Below are 24,550 nucleotides of genomic sequence, written 5' to 3'. Positions count from 1 at the left end.
GAAATAATTATATAAATCAATGTTGTTAATGAATTTTTATAGTTATGTATATCATATTATTATGTGTAAATCTATTGCATATGTATATTAATTATCCTACTTTTGATTTTAAACAACATTGCTGAGGACAATTTTACCCAGAAGACGTTTACCTAAGTAGATACAAGAAATAGATTATGTGTAAAAATAAAAAAATAGGTGGGCAAGTGGGTACCACTCTGCTGTACATTAGATTTTGATATGGGTCACTGTAATGGATATTATGTTAAATTTGAAAAATGTATATGCCTCTATAGACTAAATAGTTTAAGTGTAACAATACTTTGAAAATGTTATGGCATATGGGAAACTATTAAATAAACATAAACACTAAGTAAGAAATCCTTAGTTAATGGGGGAATATCCATTGTTGGAAACATTTGAACTTCAAACGCTCGTAAACAATTAATTTAACTGGTAAACTTTTTTTTTTAAATTATAAAAACTTAACAAGAATTTTCAAATCTTAGATATAAAAAAAATGTTATATGTATTTTAACTCAAATTAATTTGTAAATTGTCATAATTTTAACAAATTTTATTAAAATCAGAAACTCATAAAAAAATATAAGAAAATATCTTATGCCTAAAAATAGCTCAAAAAGAATCAAAGTAAAAAATATTTTCAAAATTTGATGATGCATTTAAAAACCTTTTTTTGCATTGAGCTACTTATCATACATAGACACAAAAAAAACACATCATTGTAAAATCAATACATTCACCTCACATAATCTAAAAAAGGTCTATCTATCAAGGTCCTAGGTAATGTAAATTTACATTATTAAGTACTAAGTAGGTATAAAGTATAGTTTATTAGTATTTTATTTAACTTTCAAATATAGGTACACATAAAAAAGATAGTCAATCCACTATCTACCCATAATACTTAAGGCAAAAAGGTGGTAATAATTTACTAATTTAATCTATGTTTATTATTTTTAAGTAGGTGGGTAGATATTTTGTTTATCCGATGGTTAGTTTTATTTATGAATATTTTGGATGGATAATAACAATTTATATTAAAAACATATTTCATCATTATGTGCCTCAGTGGTATTTTTACATGAAACTTTTTATTAAACTATTAAAATATAGTTATTTTTATTTGAAATATTGTTTTTAAGTTATTAAAATTGTTATTTTAATTAAATTATTATTAATAAAACCTAATATAAAATGATTCCAATTTCTTTTCATTACCTATTTTCGATATTATTTAAGTTCTAAAATGTTTTTATGAACTAGGAATAGAATATCTTTAAATTATTATTTGTAATATTTAGTAACATTTAATAATCATAATCTTTTTAACAAAGTAGGTACCTACATAAATATATTCACAAAATTATCCTATTTAGGCTAGTTCAAAAATCTAAATCTAAAACATATATGGAAATAGTAAATTAGTATAAAACAATATATAAAAAATAAACTTTAATAATGATAAAATAATAATCATAAATTATTTCTTTAATATAAAAACATTTTAGGTATAAATACACTGTGGAATAAAACACAAATCCAAGACTATGGAGTTTTTACGATTATAAAATCTCTTTAGAAAAATAAACTTTTACCATAATTTGGAATAAAAAATAAACTTGGGTTGTGACCAGTTGCGAGCTGAAGCGCTCAATTTTGATGCAGTTGCGACAACTTTTCAAAGGGGGTGGTGCCACTCCATGACTGTGGCGCAGAATTACATGCTACAGCCTGACCTCTTGGCTCTTTTGATTACATTTTATTTACATCATAACTTTGTTATAAGTAAAAATAGGGTGGTGGTGGTGGTGGTAAGTACTTAATTATGAAAATGCATCATTTAAAATTAAAGTTCAGTCCGCCACTGGTTGTGACATAGACCTTAGTTAGCTTAGGTCTAGAGTTATATACAATTTACAATTTAATGAACATTTTTATGCCCGTATGCATAGTCAATTTATGTGTCACATAAATTGACAATACATACAAACATTAATACATTTAGAATAATAATGATAATAATCAGTATTTATAATATTTAGTTAACTCTGAGTGCTACTGATTCTCCATAGTTTAGAAATGGAAATCCTTGAATAATATTCTGTATTTTGATCTGTTCCTTAACTTCACATTTAACTGCTTCCTATTAAACAAATGAGAAATTTAAAAATACCAAAACATTAATGTTTAATTACATATTATTTCTTTTGAACCTAATTATTAATTTATTTTGTGCATTACTATTATTTAATCACAATTTATGACTGAACAATAACATCATTAATAACAATTTTATAGAGTTTTAAAGGTTATAATAATATTTAGTACTATGTAATATAATATTCTCATAAACCATAGCCATATTATCATAATTTTTTTCTTATAATTATATAAGTTAAGACTAGAGATCATTATAAATGTCCTTTGTATCATAAGCCTAGAACTCTTCATTTATATGTATTTTAGATAACAATATTATTTTATAATAGTAAAAACAGTGGCATAAATACATATTACATATTGTAAAATATAAAAACATTTTTGGTATCTATATACCTAAAACAGAATTTAATTAATGGATAATTAATTAATAATATATTATGTTAGGACTGTAGTCTGTAGACCACCGATAAATAATAATTAATATAATGAGTAAACTCAAAAAAAATAACTATATAGTAAAGAAGACATAACGCATAATAACAACATAATATATTATATTGGAATTTTTAGCAACATATTTATTTAATTTATATTGGACATTAAAATGTTTGTGTAGCATATCTACTTAAAAAGGATGCCTATGATGTAGTTTTTATATAATTTAAATAATAAAACTTACAATTTTTGTATGGTATGAATTTATGATGGTAGGTGAATAACCATTGATTTTTCTTATTCGAAGATGACTTCTGTGTTCTTATAGGTACTTCAAAACAATGGAACCAATGCCTAAAACAATGGTAATCTTTTATATAATTTATTCAGGTATCAATGATAGATACAAAAATATAAATTACAATACCTTTTTTTTTTCCCTCGTGGTATTGAGAACCGGAGAGGAGACTGCGTTAGCATTACATCCCCTATGTTAGCATTACGTCCCCTAAAAACATACATTACCTACATATTATATAAATATTATTTACTTTATCGTTGCTCAGTTATTTTTAGCCATCAAAAACAGTATTTAATTGGGCAAAAACTTTCTATACTCAGATTCTGACATTCTGTATTATTATTGTATAGAAAAGCAATCTCGTATCCTCGTCGTTGGTTTTTTTACGTCCATAGGAATCAGTCTATATCAAATACCTAGGTATAATACATAAAAATGCACATTATGTAACTAAATATTAATGTATTCTATGCCTAAATAGACTAATGTATTTAAAATGAGTTAAACATTATGGAACACATACCTTAATACTTTCGATCACAATCATTTGACAATAATATACTCTATTAACGTTTACTTTTTTTTTCATAAAACATTTGGTAGCCATCATAAATTAATAATAATTATTATTGAATTACCTTCCTTTATTTATTATTTACTATCAAGTATAAATATATTTAAAATATTTATATATAAGATAAGGCTGTTAAGGACTAACAAAAAGGGGGTTGTGACCACATATAATATACAACAATTAAATTTGTCGCTGTTACAGATTTCCCTGATAACGAGGTTGTAGAGATTTCAATAAAATATTTTGGTCCTAGGTGCATATTTGGGCTATGCATTGCACCCAGTGGCGGACTGAACTTCAATTTTAAATGACACATTTTCATAATATTAAGTAATATAATTACTCAAAACTATTAATTAAATTATAATTAAATTTTAAATCTTATAATTATTTAATATTTAATATAATAAATGCTAAGAACAACTTAGAAAACTGAGAGAAATTGTATTAAATTTTCAAACTTTTTGACCGACTGAGAATTTAATTACCAATACTTATTTATAAAAAAAAAATCATAAATGTTATTTGTCAATAAATAACTCAAAATATTTTTAAAATTATGCTTAAACCAAAGAATACTATTTGTTGAAAATGCTTAAATTTAGTGAACATTTTAAGTATTTATCTTAAAATTAAGATTAAGCACAAATTGCATCCCAAGTTGAATTATTAAATATATTTTGCTGTGGTTCAATATGTTCTTTACAGTGTGTTTTTTTCTGTCTGTCATCAACTTTTGGTAGTAAAAATGCTTCGATTATCAGCTACATTCTAATAGGAAAGTGAATCTATAGTTAATGCATTAAAAAGATCAAAATTTAAATCCACAATAGTTTTCAAATGCGTCGGGAAAAACAAAAAAAGAATGTTAAGGATACACTTTTATGGGAATTTTTACGTAAAACCAAATTTTGATAAAATCGATTTCATATTTTTAGTGTAACTCAGCGGACTGAAAATGTCCGTATATAGCTCAAAATGAGTCAAAATATTTTCAAAATTGTATGCCGTATAGAAAATGAAAATATAAACATTCAGTGAAATTTTCATGTATCTGCAGCAATACGTTTATGAAATATTATTTATAACAAAACAAGAAAATCACCACATGAAAAATTTAATAAATATTCAATGTTGTAAAAATATGAACATCAAACGCTCATAAAAATTTAATTTGACTTTCTTCATTTTGTAGACACTAGACATTTGTTTTTTTGATGAAGGTAGACAAAAACTTATGAAGAATCTTATACCTATTTCATTTTCAAATCTTAGATTTAAAAAGAAAATTTTTTATGAATTACTAACTCTAATTATATTCCAAATCTTTGTGATTTTTACGTATTTTGTCAAGATTTGAATTAAAATGCGTATAAAAAAAAATTGTAACTAGATTTTTAATATTTTCAACTGTCATTGTAACATATATTAGGAGCCTTGTATTAAATTGTCAAGCTTATTTACCCAACAAATACAATTTTATTGACATTCGTAGAAAAAAAAATTAAAATTTTTTAAACTGATAACGTCCGTAAACCGTTTAAAACAAATCAAAATATTTTGAAATTGTTATCGTGTATATAAAATGCTAATATATAAACAACCAGTGAACATTTTATGTATGTACGGTAAGTACGGTCATTTGTTTTAAAGTTACACCAAAAACAAAAATCGATTTTTCGAAAACACACATTATTGTTAAATCAACACATTAATCGCTCCGCCCAGGATCTAAACTATTACCCATATTAGATTTAATAATATAAAATTCCATATAAGGTAGTATATTATTAATTGTATTAAAATAAATATTATTTTTTATCACGGACGTATCTATAAATTATAGATTGTATGTATCATTTCTTGTTATCAATAAAAGATAAGTCATTGCCCTTGACTTTCTTAATTTTTTAGGGTGATTGCTCGCGACTACAATAATTAGTCTACAAATTACTACTGAGTGTACTGCATAGATAAGTGTACCTGTAACCTGTGTACTGTGTGCTGACTGATAATTAATTTTATTTTTAATTTTTAGAAGTCACTTGTTACTCATTTGTTGTATTAAACTCATAAAGCTCTCCACATGTTGTTTTTAGTTGCTTGTACATTGTAATTGTCTTAACGATTTATAATTTTTTTAACAATATGAATTTCCCTGCACTTAAAAATGATCGTATTTTGCGAGCAGCTAGAGGTGAAGAAGTCGATCGTATTCCAGTATGGGTAATGCGACAGGCTGGTCGATATTTACCAGAGTTTAGAGAATTGCGATCGCGTTACGATTTTTTCACTATATGCCGAACACCGGAGCTCGCGTGTGAAGTCACTCTGCAACCAATTCAGAGATACGACCTCGATGCTTCCATCATTTTCAGTGATATCCTGGTGATTGTTCAGGCATTAGGCATGATTGTTGAAATGCAACCTAGTGTTGGACCTGTAATTCCAGATCCTCTCAAGGAACCTATAGATTTAGACAGACTAAACCAATCAATTGATGTTAAACAAGAATTAGGATATGTATTTGAAGCTATAACATTGACTAGACATCGATTAAACGGCCAGGTAAATCTATAGAACATATTATCATGTCGTGGACATTAAAGATGCCAAAAAGTGTTGGAAAACCTCTCCAATTAATCTATGATTAAAGTTTGTAAAGACTGCGTCAATAAATAATTTTATTGAAAAATTACTAATGAAATTTAGTTCGGCCATTCCAATTTTGTGTTGTTAGCTTTAAAATTAGACTGAAATAGTGAATTGACCTATGATTACATTTAAAAGTAAAAAAAATATCTATGTTATATCATAAGTTTTTACAATATTTAATTGTTAAGCAAGTTATGAGCATTTTGAAACATAAATATTAAATATTTTCCACTTGTTTAAAAATTAAAATGTGAGAACATGTCATATAATTTTCTTTTCTTCAAATATGGTAATAGGTCAAATTCACTTTAATATTTAAGTTGGGAACACCCGAACACCAAATTGGAACTGTCATATATAAATATTGGTTTGTTATATATTAGTAAGACCAGAAACAATACACATGTGGGTGCAACATACTCTTAATGAATAGTATTGTTTTTTAGGTACCTCTTATTGGGTTTACTGGTGCGCCATGGACACTCATGTGTTATATGATAGAAGGAGGTGGCTCCAAAACTATGTCAAAGGCCAAAAAATGGTTGTACAAATATCCAGAAGAAAGCAAAAAATTATTACAAATCCTTACAGACATTATAGTCAAATATTTAATAGAGCAGGTAAATGCTGGTGCTCAAATGTTGCAAGTGTTTGAATCAAATGCGGAATACTTAAATTCTGAATTGTTCGACAGGTATTCAAAATAGTAAAATAGAAAAAAAAATTTATAATTGAAACAAATTGCAATGTAAAACTTTTTTTTTTTAGATTTAGTGGTCCATATTTGTCTGCTATTTGCTCTCGTGTTAAAAATGAGTTGAAGGGTAATAGTGTACCGATGGTGGTATTTGCGAAAGGAGGTCACTATGCTATGAAACAATTATCTACTTTTGACTATGACGTTATTGGCTTGGATTGGACAATCGACCCCGATGAAGCTAGGAAAATTGTTGGTAATAATATAACTTTACAAGGCAATTTAGACCCTTGCTCTTTGTACGGTCCATCTGAACAAATAAAAGAAATGGTTAAGAGTATGGCATCCAAATTTACAAAACACAGATACATTGCAAATTTGGGTCACGGTATCTATCCTGATGTCGATCCTGAACACTTAAGGGTTATGATTGATGCTGTACATGAATGTTAAGAAAATCTATGTACTTTTGTATTGGAACCATACCAGAAATGTAATTTATATTATTTAGTTGATTGGGTTAAATAGAAAATATTTTATTTTTGTAATACAATGTTATTAAAAAAGTAAAACTTGTAATACTTCATAATTCATTCAAATATTTCCATTTATCTACTACCTACTTTATGCATCTGATGGGTACATCATATTATATTTTTGATTGTTTTACTCAATATTTCTGGTTAATTTTTTACTTTTTGTCAAATAATTCTATTTAAACATAAATAAGTAAGCTATAGGTGTATTACTAAAATGTTCTAAATAAATTGACTTGTGACGTTATAAACTATACTATTTTGACTAAACTATGGATTATCACTTTTCAGTTATCACCTCAAAAATCTAACTAACAAAATTAAATTTTGAAATGTTGAAGAATAATAAAAATATTAATTTTCATTGATTATAGTAGGTTAACAAAAGTTAAGTTTTTCTAATAATGGATTGTTTGTTTGAACCTTTTAAAATACATTATTTTAAATTTGGTAGAGGTAGAAGTGGATTGTCATCAGGAACTTTTCTGATGGGAGTCTTTGTGTCTTATAGGTTGTTTTTGTTAGTAAAATCACATTTTATAGCTAGAGTATTATGTAAGACATACTTTCAAATTTACCAAATTATGACGATACACAGTGGTGTAACTGGGTAAAAAAAGTAGAGGGACAAAATAATTTATTAACCACTAGCTGAATAACCGGCGTTGTCCGGGAATAAATGTTGATTAATTAACCTCTTTTGGGTATATTTCGCTGTGCATATGAAAGCAAAATCATATTATATTTTAGTTTTTAGCAATCGCGCGTGACATTGCCCATGAGACTCGCTTATGGTTATGTGAACGGTACATTATCGGGTAGGCAATCTATCTGCGATAGAGCTGCAGACACAGCGAGGTGGGTGACAAAATAAAACTCATATCACTCTATCTCAGGGGCGTCATTTGGGGGGGGGGGGGCAGGGTGTGCAATGGCACCACTAACTTAAAAAATGTTAACAATTGGCCTGCCATTAATACTCCAATGCGCTGTCATAATTAACTTATACATGTTTTCATATATAGGTAATATAAAATATATATATTTTAAGTTTTTGTATATGTACAGTAATGACATTAGCTGGTTGCTTTAACTGCTTATAAGCTTTTAATTTTTTGAATTGCTAGCTATTTAAAAGTTGCATTAGTCGTTATGAGTTTCAATTAGAATTATAAAAGAGAAGGAAAGAATATTTACATAGGTTTGCATAGATTTCCTACATTTATATATATATAAATATATATTTTTTTTAATGGCCTGGTGAAATGTCAAAATTGGCCTGCCTAAAAGTTTGCACACCCAGAAAAAAAACTGAAATGACGCCCCTGCTCTATCTTTGCAATTAAATAAAATGTTTATACAGTGTACCTAAAATAGTATTGAAGTCATAGTTGATCATGCCCAGTGGCATAGACAAGGAAGGGACATGGTGGTCAGACCACCCCCCCCCCCTTGTTGGCTTTTTATTACCTTAGTAAAAAGTTTTGAGAGGGTGGGGGATTTCTCGTCCCATTTAGCTGTCGTTTTTTTTTTTTTTTTATCATCCTTTTCAGAAATAATATATACACCACTGATCATGCCGAATTGTTAGGAGTATTTAATATATTAATATATTTTGGGGGTTATTTTATTTTAATTTATTTCACTTTATTTTTATGGACAAATCAGCGTAATTGTACCTAGCTTTGTGAAATAATTCGTATATATAACCTGCAACCAAAGACTACCATTAATAAACAAAAAAAAAAGTATTAATTTCCACCATGAATCTTAAAATCCCTGTTTGACAGTCTCTTTAAGTCCTTTATTATTGCTCATTTAGTCTATTAAAATAATTAGTGTATAAAAACAAAAATAGGATTTGTGTAATAAAATAAATTCAACAGTTAAATAAAGGTATTTTATAATAATAGGTCAGTGTTGAATTCATAAGGAAGCCATTTCTTAAAGTCTATCTTAAATCTATGTAGAGGTAATGTGTGTAGGTATAAAGTTTAGTATTTTTGTCCCAATGAATTAGTATTGTTTTCTTGTGCCCATTTTATGAGGCCATTGCATTTTTTAACAGACCTGCCACCTGGTATCAATATTATGACTCAAGGGTAATGTGATATCATGTTTTTTTAAGAAAATATATACCTACAGATAATCAAAACCTTTTACTCTTAGCCCCCCTCACCACACATTTTAAATATATTTTTATACTGTGTACATATAATCTAGTTTTATTTTTATACAAGTCTTTAAACTTATTCTATTGTTTGGAAAACAAACTGATGTACTAATATTGATAAATAATAATATTAAGTAGGTACATAATCATTAATAAAAAAGATGCATTGTTGAAGTATCTGGGAGGATAATACTTTGGACCGCCGTCCATCACAATTTCAACAGCGAGTCAACTTATATATACAGTAAATTAATTTAAGAATTTTATTGTACCACTATATTATTGTAATGAAGTTATTGAAAACCCAGAGAGTTTGTAAGAAATAATTAAATTACATTTAATTTAACATATTAACTTATTAATTTTAAGATTAAAAAATGGTTTTACCACAGAAAGTTATCTATAGACTTGGGCTTAAAATGTTAAAAAGCTAACACAGATATTATTAATTATTATGGATAATTTACAATCAGAATAATTAAATTTTAATACAATTAGTCGTTACCTGATTCACATAAAATCATAATTTTGATGATGATGAAAAACTTCAATCGTGTATTGATACACTTATTATACATATATTCTTGCAATGAAAAAAAGGCATGCAAACTGTGCTGTTTACAGCATTTTAAACTTTATAGAGATGTATATTAACTAGTGATGGGAACTATTGAACTATTCGATAGTAATTCCATAACTATCGAACATTCGAATAGTCACCATGTATTCGATAGCTTTAAAACTATTCGAATAGTTTTATGGAAAGTTTATTTATTATTAGTTTATCAAATAATTTTTATATTTTATTCATTCGAAATTCGAATATTGGTTGTAACTTGTAAATTTTTTATCTTATATTTGATAAATAAAAATAATAATGTATTTTAATCCATAGAAGAAATTACATCAGATTTGAATTTTAGAGTTCTTCAAATATCTCTATGAACAATAAGTTTATTTACTTTCTAAATTTTAATGTATAATTATTAATTATTAATTACTAATTTGTAAAGATAATTTTCTACAGCTTATATTTGGAAATTGGAATACGTGTTTATGTGGGGACAATGATTCATCGCTAAAAAGTAAAATTTCAGGTGGCCAAGAAATAAATTGTGAATTAAAATTTGAAATATCAAAATTCCAAATAGTCCGTATAATAAAAAACTATTCGATAGTGTTATTCGAATAGAATATCAAACTATTCGATAGCTTATCAGAATATTCAATAGTTTTTATTGAAAAACTACTAATCGGTTATACTTAAAAACATTTGAATAGTATTCGATGGCTAAAAAAAACTATCGAATACTATTCGATAGTGCCCATCACTAATATAAACACGCAAGGATCTTCTTATGTTTCTCTTAACTCTTATAGTTTTAACTACATTTCAATTACTGAAACATTTGAAAATAGGTGGCTAGCGATTGCTAATACTCTTTTAAAGCCAAAGGGAGAGGTCATCTCTTTAATGCGTATGATTGACTAGCAACAAAAATATATCTTATAAAACACAATTAGAAAGTAATAGCAAATTGCTTCACAGAGCGTATCTGTCAGATGTCCTATAATATCACTTTTTGTAGTCAAGTTAATTTTTATTAATCAGTTTTTATACATCCCAGTCTTTAATATTTAATTATGAAATTATGTTTCGTCCAAAAATTACATGGTGGTTTGAATTAAAAATTGAAATTTAGGATTGGTTCAGACTTCTAAAATTTTTAAAAAAATTAGTGTCCATTACTCACAAAAAATTATTACACTTGCTACGTTCGAGGAATATACTTTTTTTATAGTTAAATTATTTTATGTGACAGTATATTTATGTAATTTTAAAAAATGTAAAGTAAAAATCTTCGACACCATAAAAAAATTAATTTTTAAGCTATCAGTTCCACATTTTTTTTTTTTATATTGTATTTTTAAATGTATAATATGCAACAACATTTTACATATTATTATACATTCAAACGGTTTAGTTTACATTATCATAAAAGTGAAAAATGTTTATTTTTCTTTAAGGTATTGGTAAGTAGTGATTTCCTGTCATTATCCAGCATACTTACAACATAGACAGTTTTAAAAGATGTGTTCTATTTCAAACCTACTAATTGATCTAGAGAAGTAATAAGAAATCAGAGAAGATATGTGATGTTATCATTTTACTTTATTTCAAATTCCCATATTTTTGATTTTATTCTCATAAAAGTCAAGTTATAGGAAACAATCTCAAGTAAACTTAATTTGATCAATTATTGATTAGAAATATAACACACCTATTGAGCTTGTGTAAGACAAAGTCCGAGAATAAAAAAGTTCCTACTTGACCTATAATAATTTACTAGTAACTATAAGAAACAAATTCTCATATTATAATCCCATAGTTTAAGTCAAAAGATATAGGATGTAATGACCAAACACAATTGTTGGATAAAGAATTAATACAAAATAGTAATTCTGTTTAAAATAGAAATGATTATCATTTTTTATAAAATAAAAAACAAGTAACACTAAAAATGGAGTGTACTAATGTATTGATCAGCAGAAAGCAATTAAATTAAATGTATCCTTTAACTTTTGAATAAAATAAAAAAAAGAGTAAATATATTAGGAAAGAAATACTGTATCAGAAGTCTAATTTTTTACACAGATTATCAAATTTTGTTTGCTCGGTGTCTTATTACGGAATGAGTACAAATAACTCTGTACTGTATAATATATGGACTTTTAAAAGTGAAAAAACATTAGTGTGAAGCACATTGAACATTTCGGGTGGGTCCATCTTCATCATTGTAAGCCTCACGTCTAGATTGTCTCCTAGAGTCATATTCTGGATCCATCTCTACAAGCGATACTTCTTCAGAATTCTCCGGAATAGTTTCAACCGGTCTATAAAATTAAAAAAAATAATTATATATTATAGTTACAACTGTAAGCGATGTATGAGATATCAAGTGAGCTTGATCAAGCCAAAACATTCATAAATGCTTGACATCAAGTTGTTTCTTACCTTGGAGGAAGGCACGATTCAAGCAGAGGCACCTTTGCAGGTGATAAACTTTCAGGGAAATTAACCAGGAACTGAATAATCATACGACCTTTTTCAAATGGGTTCTTATACTGTGGCATACCCTCACCAACTACACATTTGACATCACCGTGTTTCAAAACTTCACCTTTAATTTATTTGTTCATGTTAGTAATACTCTCTAACTATTATTTAAATAATATTTTGAATTTACCGGCTACAGCAGTAATAACCAAAGAACGTTCATCTAAAGTCTTTACGACTTTCTGAAATCCACACAATGCTTCAACTAATTCAATTTCTAAGCGAAGAATCAAATCACTTCCGCTTCTCCTACAATTACAAGTATAATAAGAATAGACGGATTACAATTCCATTTAGTCACAAATGCTGCTGTTAACCATCAAATTAATACAATTACTAAATTGTGACTTACTTATATAAACGATGTTCTTTTTCATCCAATACAATAATTATATCACCAGGTTCAAGTCCAGGTTCTTGATCACCTTCTCCATTAAATGTTATTTTTTGTCCATCAACCATGCCCTTGTCTACATTTACTTCCAAAATCTTCCTTTCACGAGTAACCTAAATGGATTATCAAATAATTAATAACATGTTGATAGGTTCATATTCAAGTCAATATACCTTTTTTCCATTACAATTCCTACATCTATCTTTGGGATTGATGCGTTCACCCTGTCCACGACATTCACTGCACATAGACTGTACTTGTTGTATCATACCAGGTCCCAACTGATGAATTTGCACTTGAATTCCACTGCCTTGACATCCTGGACATTGCTCTACTGCTCCTTTTTTACCACCTCTACCTTCACATTTGTCACAAATAACATTTTTTTCTAATGCTAATTTTCGTACACAGCCATTGTAAAGATCCTCAAGAGAAACACTTAATTGATGAACAACATCTTTGCCTTTTTGAGGTCCATGACGGCCACCACGACCACGACCACCACCTCCACCAAATTGGCCAAAGAACATGTCAAATAGATCCATCGGTGAAGAGAAGGAGTTACCCACTCCACCCTCTTTAAGGGCTTGTTCGCCGCCTTGGTCATATAAACGACGTTTTTCTGGTGTGGTTAATACTTCATATGCTTGAGAAATTTGTTTGAACTGTAATTCAGAAATAATTAACATATGGTATAATTAATAGGTACATTAAAATAATAAAGAAATTAGAATATGTACTAATGCAAATATTTATTTTAACAAAATTATGAATTCATAATGCGTTACCTTTTCACCCTCATTTGGGTTCTTGTCAGGATGGTACTTTAGAGCTAATTTTCTATATGCTTTTTTAAGCTCATCGTTCCCACAATTAGGTTTAACGCCTAAAATATCATAATACGTTGTTTCTTTAACCATTGTTTAATGATTCGGTTCAACTAATTAAGTCTGAAACAAAATTACAATCTTTAAAACAAAAAATATTGTACCTAAAAAATGTAACTAGACAACTAAAATACCTAGTTACCAAATTTTGTATCAACAATTAATGCAATATCTGTTTTATGCCACTTGGCCTTTGATCAAGGTATAAATAAATAAAGCGATAATTATTCCTACAATTAATTTAACAAAACGATAGACGCTTATTATTATGAATATTTGTAAATGTTTGTTTTTTTTTTTATAAGTTATACGTTATACCAAAGAAGAACAAAATTAATTGTCCCATAATTGTGTGTTATGAGCAATTCATAAATTATATAGGTATTAGGTAGGTAGGTAATCTAAAAATAATATTTTGAGTCAACTAACTAATTATTGATTGAAGAAACTATTTTTTTTTCCTCTTTTGACTATATAAGTAAAAAAATGTATTAGTATTTGTTAGGATACCTGTGTAATCATATCCCCAAAAAATCATAAATATAATGTGTCATCGTTTGCCTATTATCATAATAAACATTCATAAAATATAAATTCAAAATAAATATACTTCGCAAAATATTTTTACCAAAATTACTTAAATTAAAATAATATTTCATAATTTATGTTCATATTAATCAAGTCATCATGCAATAATTGTCAAATCTCAATGATCAATACATAATATAATTATTTAAATAATACTTTAATACAAAAATAATTGGTATATCATACATATCTACAATATCGAGGGCAGACATATATCGATGGTTAGAAGGTAAAAGGGTGTAAGCACCAATTTCCAAATTGTTCAGGAGAGCCGAAAAACAGATATTTTCATATGAACAGTGTTACAACCTTGGAACATCGTATAACACTTCGATTTGAGACTTATTATGATTTATAATGAGTTTTTACGTATTTTGTATTGATTAATTGTTCATTATCATAATATATTCGTGTATTTAAAGCCAATTAAAAAAAAAAATAACTCTTATGCCCCATTTTTTTCTGATCTTTGCTCTTACACCCCAATGATGTTCTATTGACTATAATGGCTTCCATAGTTTAATATTGTTATTTTTTTTATATTATTGATTAAATTCAATGAAGACAAATATTTATTAGAGTAGAATGTGTTTAACCATTCAAACAACTAAATAATGTCTACTTACAAATTAATATTTAAATCAATTTCGATTTCGTGTTTGAGATGTTTTTACGGTTTCTGGTAGATATACCTATCAGTTTTAGTGTTTTAAAATGAACCGAACGTTCATTGTATTATCATGCCGCTTAATGCTTTTTACAGCGCTGACAAAACCACTAACAAAAATGAGACTTATGTCTTATCTAATTTCCTTGAATGTAGTTTAAGTCTTTTATTTGGCGTTTACACCCAGTTTTTTCATTTCCACCAATTTTATGGCGTTTTCGACCACATATTAAAACATCGATTGTTGGATATATACTAATGATAGCGATGTTTAGGTTCGATTAATCGATGTCTAATAATGCCTTTTACAACAATATGCAAAAACATCGATTTTGAAAAAAGTAACGCTTACGCCCTTTTACCTTCTAACCATCGATAGGTATGTCTAAAAAGAAATAATTTAAATTATGTCAGAAATTATATAAAAATATGAACATTTTAAGTAGGACTGACATTTTAGACAAGTCAAATAAACATTATTCACACTAATATACATTTAGGTCCTATCAATGGTGTGGATCTGAATATAAATATATGTGTCTACCCAGGTATTTAATATATAAGGAAATTTAGAATTATAATAAAATGCACAACAATTGTGCTAGAGATAACCTGAACAATTTAATAGAGGCACTTTAAATAAACCAAATTATATTTTAATCATATGCAAGTTTAAAAAAAGTATATTCTGTAATAATCAAATTATAAAACAAATAATTATTATTCGAATTAAAATTTTCGATTGATTATAAAATCAATACTTATTGCGCGAAGAATAAAACAATCATATTAATGAGTAAAAATGTCAATGCTCGAGACTCATTATAATATCAGAATCGTCAATCAAAAAGCACGATTTAAAAAAAAATAAACTTGTAAAACGAGCAAATCCAAAATCAATAAATTACTCGCACTATACGAGTGTCACAGACAATGAGATAAGTAGCAATAAAATTGCAAGTCATCACTCATCCGGTCTATTTACTTTTCCAAGTCGACATCGAAATTAAAAATTTCAATAGCAAGACCCCGTCGACTACACGGAAATACACACACGCACGCACAAGCACACACAAGAAAACATCATTAGACATTCGAACTTGTGTAGTTGTGTGTGTGTATATATCTATCCACACGAGCGCATACGGCCAAAACGAAGTTTTCCTTTGTCAATAGTCGCGAGTCGCGACAACCGACAGCGGGAATCGTTTCAGTCCCGCAGAACTCGGGATGGTACGAAAACCAAAACCACGCCGAACACCGCCGATGGGGTGTCGCACGCGCCGAACAATGGCGATTTCCCGAAATCATCGGACCCGGGGACGACGATCGGGTATTGAAAAAAAAAAACAAAAAAACAATATGCGTTCGGGACCGCACACCGCCATCGATCCGATGGGCACTCGATAGCGCGCAAAAACCGTGGTTCACGGTCATCGACGAAGGCGGGGAAGGCAGCACCCCGGACGCGAGACAATGGCGTTACATCCGCCAATCCCACATTATTGAACGGGTTTTATCATTTTCACCCTGAAGGTACTCACCTTGTATGTGCTGCGACACCGGACTACGGCTACGAGATTTTCCGGCGTTTCTTTAAGGGATCTAGGTCCGTAGGTAACGTTCACAGACGTACCGTTCTATTATCTAATGACGAACGTCGTTAGCACGCGAAACAAGTGTGAAGCGACGCGCGTCCGTCAATACACGACTGCGTAGCTACGAAATCGGATTGAGAAAGGCCGACAAGTACAACGTTTTATCGAATGCGGAATGAGTGTGTAGTTCTAGAACGTTCGTGAGGCGGCGGTGGTCGCGTTTGAACGATATATGTCTTGCTCGCAAATACGCAAACGCATACTCCTTGACATCGGCCGAACGCTACCCGAACGCGAGCGGTTTCCCCTCGAATCGCATGCACTGCGTGGCAGCCGATTATACAACACTACGATCATGACAAAATATATTTTGTCATGACTACGATACTGTCCGGTGTCACTGTATAATGTATTCTGTGTTATCGGTGTATGACGTTAATGTGTCACGATTATAAAGAACTTTATAAAACTCTTTATATTTAGTCTTTACTCTTTATAATCGTGTGTAGTAAATTACTTTAAGGTTCTATGACACAGCTGCAATCTTTTTTCTATGGCTACAATACAGGAATATTCTATATTTATATCTGCAATTATTTATTGTGCATACAGCGTTGCACACTCTTTAGTAGTTGATTGCATGAACACTAAGATAAACTATTTTAGTTCGTGGTTTATTGTATTCTGTAATCAGCTGTATTAGTATTTCCCATTGATAAAATATGATTATTGATCAAATATTTGATAATTTGATATTAATAATTATTAATTAAGCTTTTAGCACGGGCCATGAACTTACTGGCACGGACTACTAAAATATATCTTAGTCCGTGGCTTTTAGAAAATAATATTATAAATAAATAATAATGAATAATAATAAATATTAAATAATGAGCCATAATAGTCGATGAATCTTAATACTCTATCAAATAGTTGACGCTGACGATTGACTAAGCATGGGACCAACGAGAAGATTGATATAATATTTTTCTGTGATTGCTGTGGACTGGTAACTGGCGAGTAATTACTAATTAGTAGTATAATATAAATCATTAAGGCGTATACTATATGTATATTTTTTTATGGGTTCTATAATTATGCCCAAAGATCCAGAGTCCGTACGTGGTAACTTGGTTACCTGTGAAGATATCGAGTTGCCTCATTATTGTCTGACTACAATAGCAGCCACCAACTATTATTTACAGCTTTTGTTGAAAATTGAAATAACACAACATTACAATAATTATTATTCATCGTAGCCCAAGCATACTCATAGAGAAAAAATACAATAGAATTTCGTAGGTGTCGACAATCTCTAGACTCTATTTTTTTTTTTTTTTGTAGTTAACTGTTAGTCATGGCATGCCATAAGTAGTAGAAAAACACGCCACAAAACAATAATTAAAAAAATTCAACCTATAATTTTATTTGTATTTATATTTGCAATACATTATGAGGACGTAAAATAAATTAAAATCATGTGTAATCAAAATACGGTTCTTGTTCGGCAAATTCTTATTCCTTATACTATGGATATTTGATACTACTGGCTAAACACGATGTACATGTACTATGTAGAGACTAGAGAAGAGATCTACGTCGTGGGCGTAACCCGCCTTTCACCACAGAATAGATTAAAACTATGACTAAATAAATTCCATGAAAAATAAATTATAATTTGTTATGATAAATTCTATTCTATATTAAAATTTAAATCCATATCATATATTCTGTGCTTCACTCACGGACTACGGTCTTAGAATAATTTTTTTAGAAAATTTTTTTCATTATTACAGCAGCGCAATGTTTATCGTAATTCGTAAGTACATGAAAAGAAAATAATATCTAAAAAAGTGTTTTAGATTTCAACAATTGGTAACACTATTTTAGAATTCGATAACAACAACGAACTATCGAATCGATTTATATTTTTATCACTGATATATATAATAACTATATATCTGTGATTTTTATATATTCACTTATCACTGTAGTTATGTTTTACGGAAGTCGGAAAGTGGAAACTGGAAGCTGACTATCTCGGACTCAAAGGCCAAAGCCTCAATATTCTGGTTTTGGTATTCAGATTCTGATATCTGATCTATTATCTTAGTGGTTTTATTTATATTTAATTAATTTTCATAAGTATACTAATTCTATTATGTATTTATATATATTATTATATTGATGTGTGAATCGTTTATGCACTTGCGTCTTGCACACTTTTGTGACTTATAATGATATGATTATTAAGTAATACTTATAAGTAAGTTCATATAACATTGAATTAATTTAAATTTTTTTTGCAACAGGTATACCCAGAGCTTAAAGTTGGAAAAAATTCCAGGGGGATTAATGTCCCCTTATAGTTTTAAACATTCCAAATATAATTTTGTATTATGTTTTGTGTCTATGACTTAATGTATAATATTGAATGTATATGTAATGTATAAACAGTGATTGTGGAAGCATACTCATCCCACTTTTAACCCTTAATAATTATAATCCTAATTTGTTAAAAGGGACACTTTTAATCACCGTCAGAGATAGGGGGACTGCGTTCCCTTGTGTTGCTTCACATGATGTTTTTAACCCCTGAGTATACCTAAGTGTGTAATATATACCATTCTAGCAGTAAAAAATATTCATTATTTATCTTTTTCTTATAGTATACATACAGAGTGATCCAGAAAGAGCTAATAAATGTAATAAAATATGATAACTTATACAGAGTGATTGTTGTTGACATGCTCACCCTCATTCAGACGTGGACTGGTAAAAAAAAAGGCATATTTTAGAACATGTAGAATATTTATAAAATCTCAGCATCCCAGCCAGTCCGCGCCTGTCCCCATTTTTCCTTTAATAAGGAACTTATTCAAATTCTGATTTTTGGAATTTTTAAAATATATACACTAATTTTTTCAAATTCTTGAATTTTTTGTACTACTTAAGTTTAGTACTCCTGTGATAATACAAACATCTTTTTTTCCAAATGAGACCCACCTTTTTACTGTAAATATTTAGTAGGTAATTTTTTTGAAAATTTTGTTGCACGTAATTCAAAATTTAAATGAATAGTTTATTAATCATAAAAATGTTTGTACAAAGAATAATGGTCCTTAAAAACGGTTTTACAAAAATATAAAATACACGTAATATTGGAACTAGTATTTAATATATTTGGCCCATTTTTACAAATTATTAATGTTGATAGATTTATTAATGACTAAAATGTTCCAATCACCATAGCCTCAATAACTTATAAAACCATTAATGGTTTTATAGGCCTTTCATACTTAGATCACAAAGTTAAATAACTCACAAACTACTCATACAAATTTGGATTTTGATGTCAAATTTTTCAGAAAAATTACCAATGAACAATTTACAGCTTAAAAGGGAAGTTCTCATTTGAAAAACAGAAGTTTGTATCTCCTAAAAAGTTAGAATACTCCTTAAGTATACAACAAATTTTAAGAATTTGAAAATTCCAAAAATCAGATTTTAAATAAATGCATTATGTTATTAAGTATTGAAGAAAAAAAGGGGTGTTAACATGCTTGGTAAACTACACTGTATATTAATCAATATTTTAATTCAATAAATTCTTTTTTTAAATTAAAATATACCTAATTTGTCAAACCTTTCTATTACACCCTGACACTGACCGGTGAAAAGTTTATTTCTTAGTTATGAGTTTATGACTGTAGCTTTCTTGGTTCTTTCCTGTGCATAACAGTTTTTGCGATGTTGTACATTTGTAAGACTGAGACAAATTTCAAATTAACCATCACATTCTGCACAATTTTTTTTTTTCAAAAATCCTGCACTGAATGTTTTGCATTGAATTTACTTCAAATAAAATATAAATTAAGTAGGCACAAACGCATAACAATACACTGTACATTTTTTACTTGATTAAATATAAGGTTATTAAATCAGTCTCATACCCTAGCTTAGACATCTTTATCGTTTATATTATACCTGCTTATTAATAAAAAAAAATTGCTAAATTTTGCTATTCGACATTCCTTTATATATATCATATTTTATCATTTTAAATTTGCTATAAATATATTATTTTTATATAACATATTATACATTTATTATTTTTCAGAAATATAAGATCAGCTGAAGAAATGGCTTCATATATGTTTCAAAAAACTATAACATCAATTTGTACATGTGGCTTACAGAAACTTTTACCTGACCTGTTTTTCTGTCGTCATTGTATTACACTTCGTTGTGACTTCTGTGTTAGTCATGAAATTGACACAACTTACTGTCCTCATTGTTTTGAAAATCTATCATCAACCGAAGCCAAACATAAGAAAAACCGGTGTGCTTCTTGTCTAGAGTGCCCACGCTGTTTTAATACTCTTTCAACACGTTCATATTCTCGAACACCCGAACCAAAAAAACCACCTCAAAAAATGTATTACTTACTCTGTTTATTTTGTAACTGGCGATCACATGAGCCAAACATACCTGATCAGCCAACTTCTTCAGGTAACTGGCCAGTAAACAAAAATCCAGATGATGGTCGTATACTGGATTTAATCAATTATTATAAATCTGTTACTTTAAAAGAAGTATTTGATAAGCAGAAACGGAATACCAAACATTATGGTCGTAATTATATGCATTTTTTGGAAAAATTTGGTTTAAATGCAATGATGGCTCGGAAAAAAGTAGGATTTCCAAATTTTCATACAGATGGTACTGGTTTTAGTACTTCAGAAATTAATCCAGCTGAAGCCATTGAAAATGTTCCTGAATTATCTGCAAACACATTTGAAGATATTTTAGATTTGAAACAAATTTCCACTTTAGAACAACGTTTTGCAACTCCTGAACTTCAAGCAGAAAATACTGATGATCTGTTTCCAATTCGTAAACATCTTAGAGTAAAACATTCTTTACGTTGTCGTGTATGTGAACATAACGTTGTTAAACCAGAATATAATGCTGTAAAGTTTAAAATCAAACATTTAGCTTATTATTATGTGCCAGAAATAAAAATAATCAAATGTGAACCATTACTAGCCGGTAAATGGAGTTCCTTGGTACTTAAGTTATGTAATCCATCACAAGCATCCACAGCTGTACGTTTTGAAAAATTAGATTTAAATGCTATAAACATAATTAGAGAGCCAAGACAACTGGAAGGGGAAGATCTAATATCTACTCCTAAGCAATTGCCAGAACCAATTCCTATTGTATTAGAATTACAGGGTGATATTATAGTTCCGGAAGGTGAAATAAAAATTGCAGCTAGAGATGATACAGCTGAATATGATGATACAAATGAAGTAAATACAGACAACGATGACCCAAAATATGTATATTGGAGAAAAGGCAACAAAGTTGCATTAAAATTTGAAGTAAAGCCGAATGAAAATATTAAAAAAAATGAAAATGTACAATTAGGATTTGTTATGCATTTTATGTATTCAGATACAATGTTACATGTGATTAATCCAAAACAACCTCAAACTGTATTAGTGCCTATAAAAATTGTACTGAATTTACCTAACTCTTTTTAATTTTTTATTCAAATTCAAAGTAAATTAATTACATTTGGTATTAAAATAATAATGATATATAATTTTCAAGGATATAAAAATAGTTTTGTAATTATGAATGATAAATATGAAACAAATAATAAGGTATTGTTCTACTTATTAATAAAAAAAAAAATGTTTGCTATTTTAAGGATTAAATATATGTATATAAATTATTAGTTAACATTGTTTACCTTTATCAATATTGAATCCAGAAAATATTTAATAATTAATTTATTGTACTTTACAAAAAAATATATTTTTCAATATTCTTAAAATGTTAAATGATTGTTATAATAATATTAGTCATTTAAAAATTAATCATAGATAACCTAAGTATATTATATTTTATAATAAGAATATTAATATTTAATATAATCGTATATTAAATATCTGACTATTGTCCAAACTCTGATTTAATATTTTGATAAGTGTATAATATAAATTTAAAATTATAAAGTATTTACATTTTCATTGTTTAGTTAAGAATAAATAATTCATAATTGAAATAAGTTTTACAGCATTAGTTTAACATTTATTAACTATTAAATAATATATTAGTTTTTACATTATAAACTAAAAATTGCATGTGTTATTTTTTGAATATTAATTATTTTATTTAAATATATATTTTAAATCAAGTATATTGCATCAAATATTTAATGTATATATTAAATTAAAGTGTAATGAGTTCAAGAAAAGTTACTTTTATTTTCAACATAGTTTGTGTTAAAGTTTGGGTAAAAATAAATTCATGTTTAAAATACAATTGGCCACCTATGAGCTTATGACAATTTTGGGCCGCTGAATATGTAAGTTGATGCTTAGAAGTAAAAATCTCATACCTCTTCAATAGGTGTTGGGACGATACCGCCCTGTAGATATGACTGAATAAGTTTGAAATACTTGTTTCTGAAATGATACCTAACAAGTAACCAATTTAACATATTACACTCATTGTTTCAAAAATTAAATTACTTACATAATTTTAAGTTAAACAATTTTTATGAAAAATGTATATTTTATTATCATTTTTTTAATTTTTTTAATGACAAAACGCAAAAAAATGTTGGTCCTTTACTCCATTCATCTAAACTTAAAATATTTATAAATTATAACTACCTATGAAATATATAAATTAAGATTATATAATACACTAGTGGTTGGAAATTCCTGTATAGATCAAAACACTCCAAATAATATTCTGCTACGGAATATGAAATAAAAAAGGTGGACAAGTGGGTACCGGCTCATCTGTATAATAGGTGTTGGGTGGCCGAGTGGGTGGATGTGTTAAATTTGAATTCAAAGATATATCATTGTGACATTGTTTACGAAAAACGATTCTAAGCAATACATCTGTCAGCCTATATGGCTATGTATTACTAAGTAGTTATAAAATATTTTACTATTAATAAATAATAATACAGTATCTTTTACATATTTTATTGATTACAGTATGAATTATTTATGAGTAGGGGCCGGAATTATATTCTTTTGCATATTTTTTTTGAGACTATGCAGTCAGACGGGGGTTCGAAATCTTTACAAATCATGAAACCGGTTAATTACTGGCCAAAGTTTTTTTAGCATATTATTTGAGAATATTTCAAGATAAAAAAATATTTCGTACAATAAAGAATATTTGAGAATATATCGATTCATTTTTATAGACATTCTATATTTTTTGTTGCAGTGGCGTAAATAATACAAATTATGTGTCCGATAATAGTGATATGATATTGATACAATATATACGTATTATAACCATCGTATATACGATCATGCCCTAATAATTAGTAATGTACTGTAATATTCTGTAGTAGATGAGTGACTTATCTAAGATAACGATGTCCGACAAGAAATGGAATTATTACTACATTTCAAAAATAGCTAGCTCCAGGCGTTCGATTATTACTACATGTACGGTTCAACACTGCAGTGTCGCGTGTCGTGTAGTGTTGACATAGGTAGGTATACATTATAGTTTCATTATATTTAATTAGTTACTTGTTTTTACTTGTTCATAATGCCGAAAACACCATCAACTAAATTAAAAGATTTAATTTCACAGTGCATTCAACCATTAAATAAAAACATATACATTTTACACTGATGGCACACTCTTTTTTGTCAAGTGTGTAATAAAAATGTACCGTGCATTAAAAGTCTC

At 28.3% G+C, this 24,550-nt stretch overlaps 3 protein-coding genes and 1 long non-coding RNA gene across 7 annotated transcripts; 2 read left to right on the top strand and 2 right to left on the bottom strand.

Annotated features, from left to right (window-relative positions):
* Window positions 1–1,485: 1,485 nt before the first annotated feature.
* LOC100568772 lies at window positions 1,486–3,588 on the bottom strand. The gene is made up of 4 exons (XR_119415.4): window positions 3,447–3,588; window positions 3,050–3,339; window positions 2,867–2,976; window positions 1,486–2,167 (listed from the first exon to the last, which is right to left on the bottom strand). It is a non-coding gene; the product is annotated as an uncharacterized LOC100568772 (long non-coding RNA).
* A 1,820-nt stretch (window positions 3,589–5,408) lies between these two features.
* On the top strand, window positions 5,409–7,651 carry LOC100162932 (uroporphyrinogen decarboxylase). The gene is made up of 3 exons (XM_001952229.5): window positions 5,409–6,065; window positions 6,599–6,846; window positions 6,921–7,651. The coding sequence occupies exons 1-3, from the start codon at window positions 5,646–5,648 to the stop codon at window positions 7,300–7,302; spliced, it is 1,050 nt and encodes a 349-aa protein (XP_001952264.1). The 5' UTR covers window positions 5,409–5,645; the 3' UTR covers window positions 7,303–7,651.
* A 4,339-nt stretch (window positions 7,652–11,990) lies between these two features.
* Window positions 11,991–16,987, bottom strand: LOC100144789 (DnaJ-like). The gene is made up of 7 exons (NM_001126148.2): window positions 16,757–16,987; window positions 13,859–14,020; window positions 13,244–13,735; window positions 13,029–13,183; window positions 12,807–12,925; window positions 12,575–12,740; window positions 11,991–12,453 (listed from the first exon to the last, which is right to left on the bottom strand). Exons 2-7 carry the CDS (start codon window positions 13,988–13,990, stop codon window positions 12,309–12,311), a joined length of 1,209 nt encoding a protein of 402 aa, NP_001119620.1. The 5' UTR covers window positions 13,991–14,020; window positions 16,757–16,987; the 3' UTR covers window positions 11,991–12,308.
* A 1,757-nt stretch (window positions 16,988–18,744) lies between these two features.
* On the top strand, window positions 18,745–22,920 carry LOC100162890 (dynactin subunit 4). Of its 4 annotated transcripts, XM_029487332.1 has the most exons (3): window positions 18,745–19,076; window positions 19,480–19,585; window positions 20,931–22,920. In XM_029487332.1, the coding sequence occupies exon 3, from the start codon at window positions 20,953–20,955 to the stop codon at window positions 22,357–22,359; it is 1,407 nt and encodes a 468-aa protein (XP_029343192.1). In that variant the 5' UTR covers window positions 18,745–19,076; window positions 19,480–19,585; window positions 20,931–20,952; the 3' UTR covers window positions 22,360–22,920. The 4 variants fall into 4 exon arrangements, with proteins under 4 accessions (XP_029343192.1, XP_029343193.1, XP_001952713.1 ...); XM_029487333.1 differs by lacking the exon at window positions 19,480–19,585 and having other exon boundaries at window positions 18,745–18,888; XM_001952678.5 differs by lacking the exon at window positions 19,480–19,585 and having other exon boundaries at window positions 18,747–19,076; window positions 20,931–22,919.
* Window positions 22,921–24,550: the final 1,630 nt, after the last annotated feature.

The sequence above is a fragment of the Acyrthosiphon pisum genome, chromosome A1, assembly GCF_005508785.2.
Source record: "Acyrthosiphon pisum isolate AL4f chromosome A1, pea_aphid_22Mar2018_4r6ur, whole genome shotgun sequence".
Taxonomy (NCBI): Eukaryota; Metazoa; Arthropoda; class Insecta; order Hemiptera; family Aphididae; genus Acyrthosiphon; species Acyrthosiphon pisum.
Note: the sequence above shows the minus strand (reverse complement) of the source record. Positions and strands in the feature narration are given on the sequence as shown.

Coding starts and splice junctions, on each gene's coding strand:
- LOC100162932 (XM_001952229.5), top strand. CDS start 5,646: ATGAATTTCCCTGCACTTAAAAATGATCGTATTTTGCGAGCAGCTAGA. Junction 6,066..6,598: donor GACATCGATTAAACGGCCAG/GTAAATCTATAG, acceptor ATTGTTTTTTAG/GTACCTCTTATTGGGTTTAC. Junction 6,847..6,920: donor AATTCTGAATTGTTCGACAG/GTATTCAAAATA, acceptor TTTTTTTTTTAG/ATTTAGTGGTCCATATTTGT.
- LOC100144789 (NM_001126148.2), bottom strand. CDS start 13,990: ATGGTTAAAGAAACAACGTATTATGATATTTTAGGCGTTAAACCTAAT. Junction 13,184..13,243: donor GGAATTGTAATGGAAAAAAG/GTATATTGACTT, acceptor TAATCCATTTAG/GTTACTCGTGAAAGGAAGAT. Junction 12,454..12,574: donor GAATCGTGCCTTCCTCCAAG/GTAAGAAACAAC, acceptor TTAATTTTATAG/ACCGGTTGAAACTATTCCGG.
- LOC100162890 (XM_029487333.1), top strand. CDS start 20,953: ATGGCTTCATATATGTTTCAAAAAACTATAACATCAATTTGTACATGT.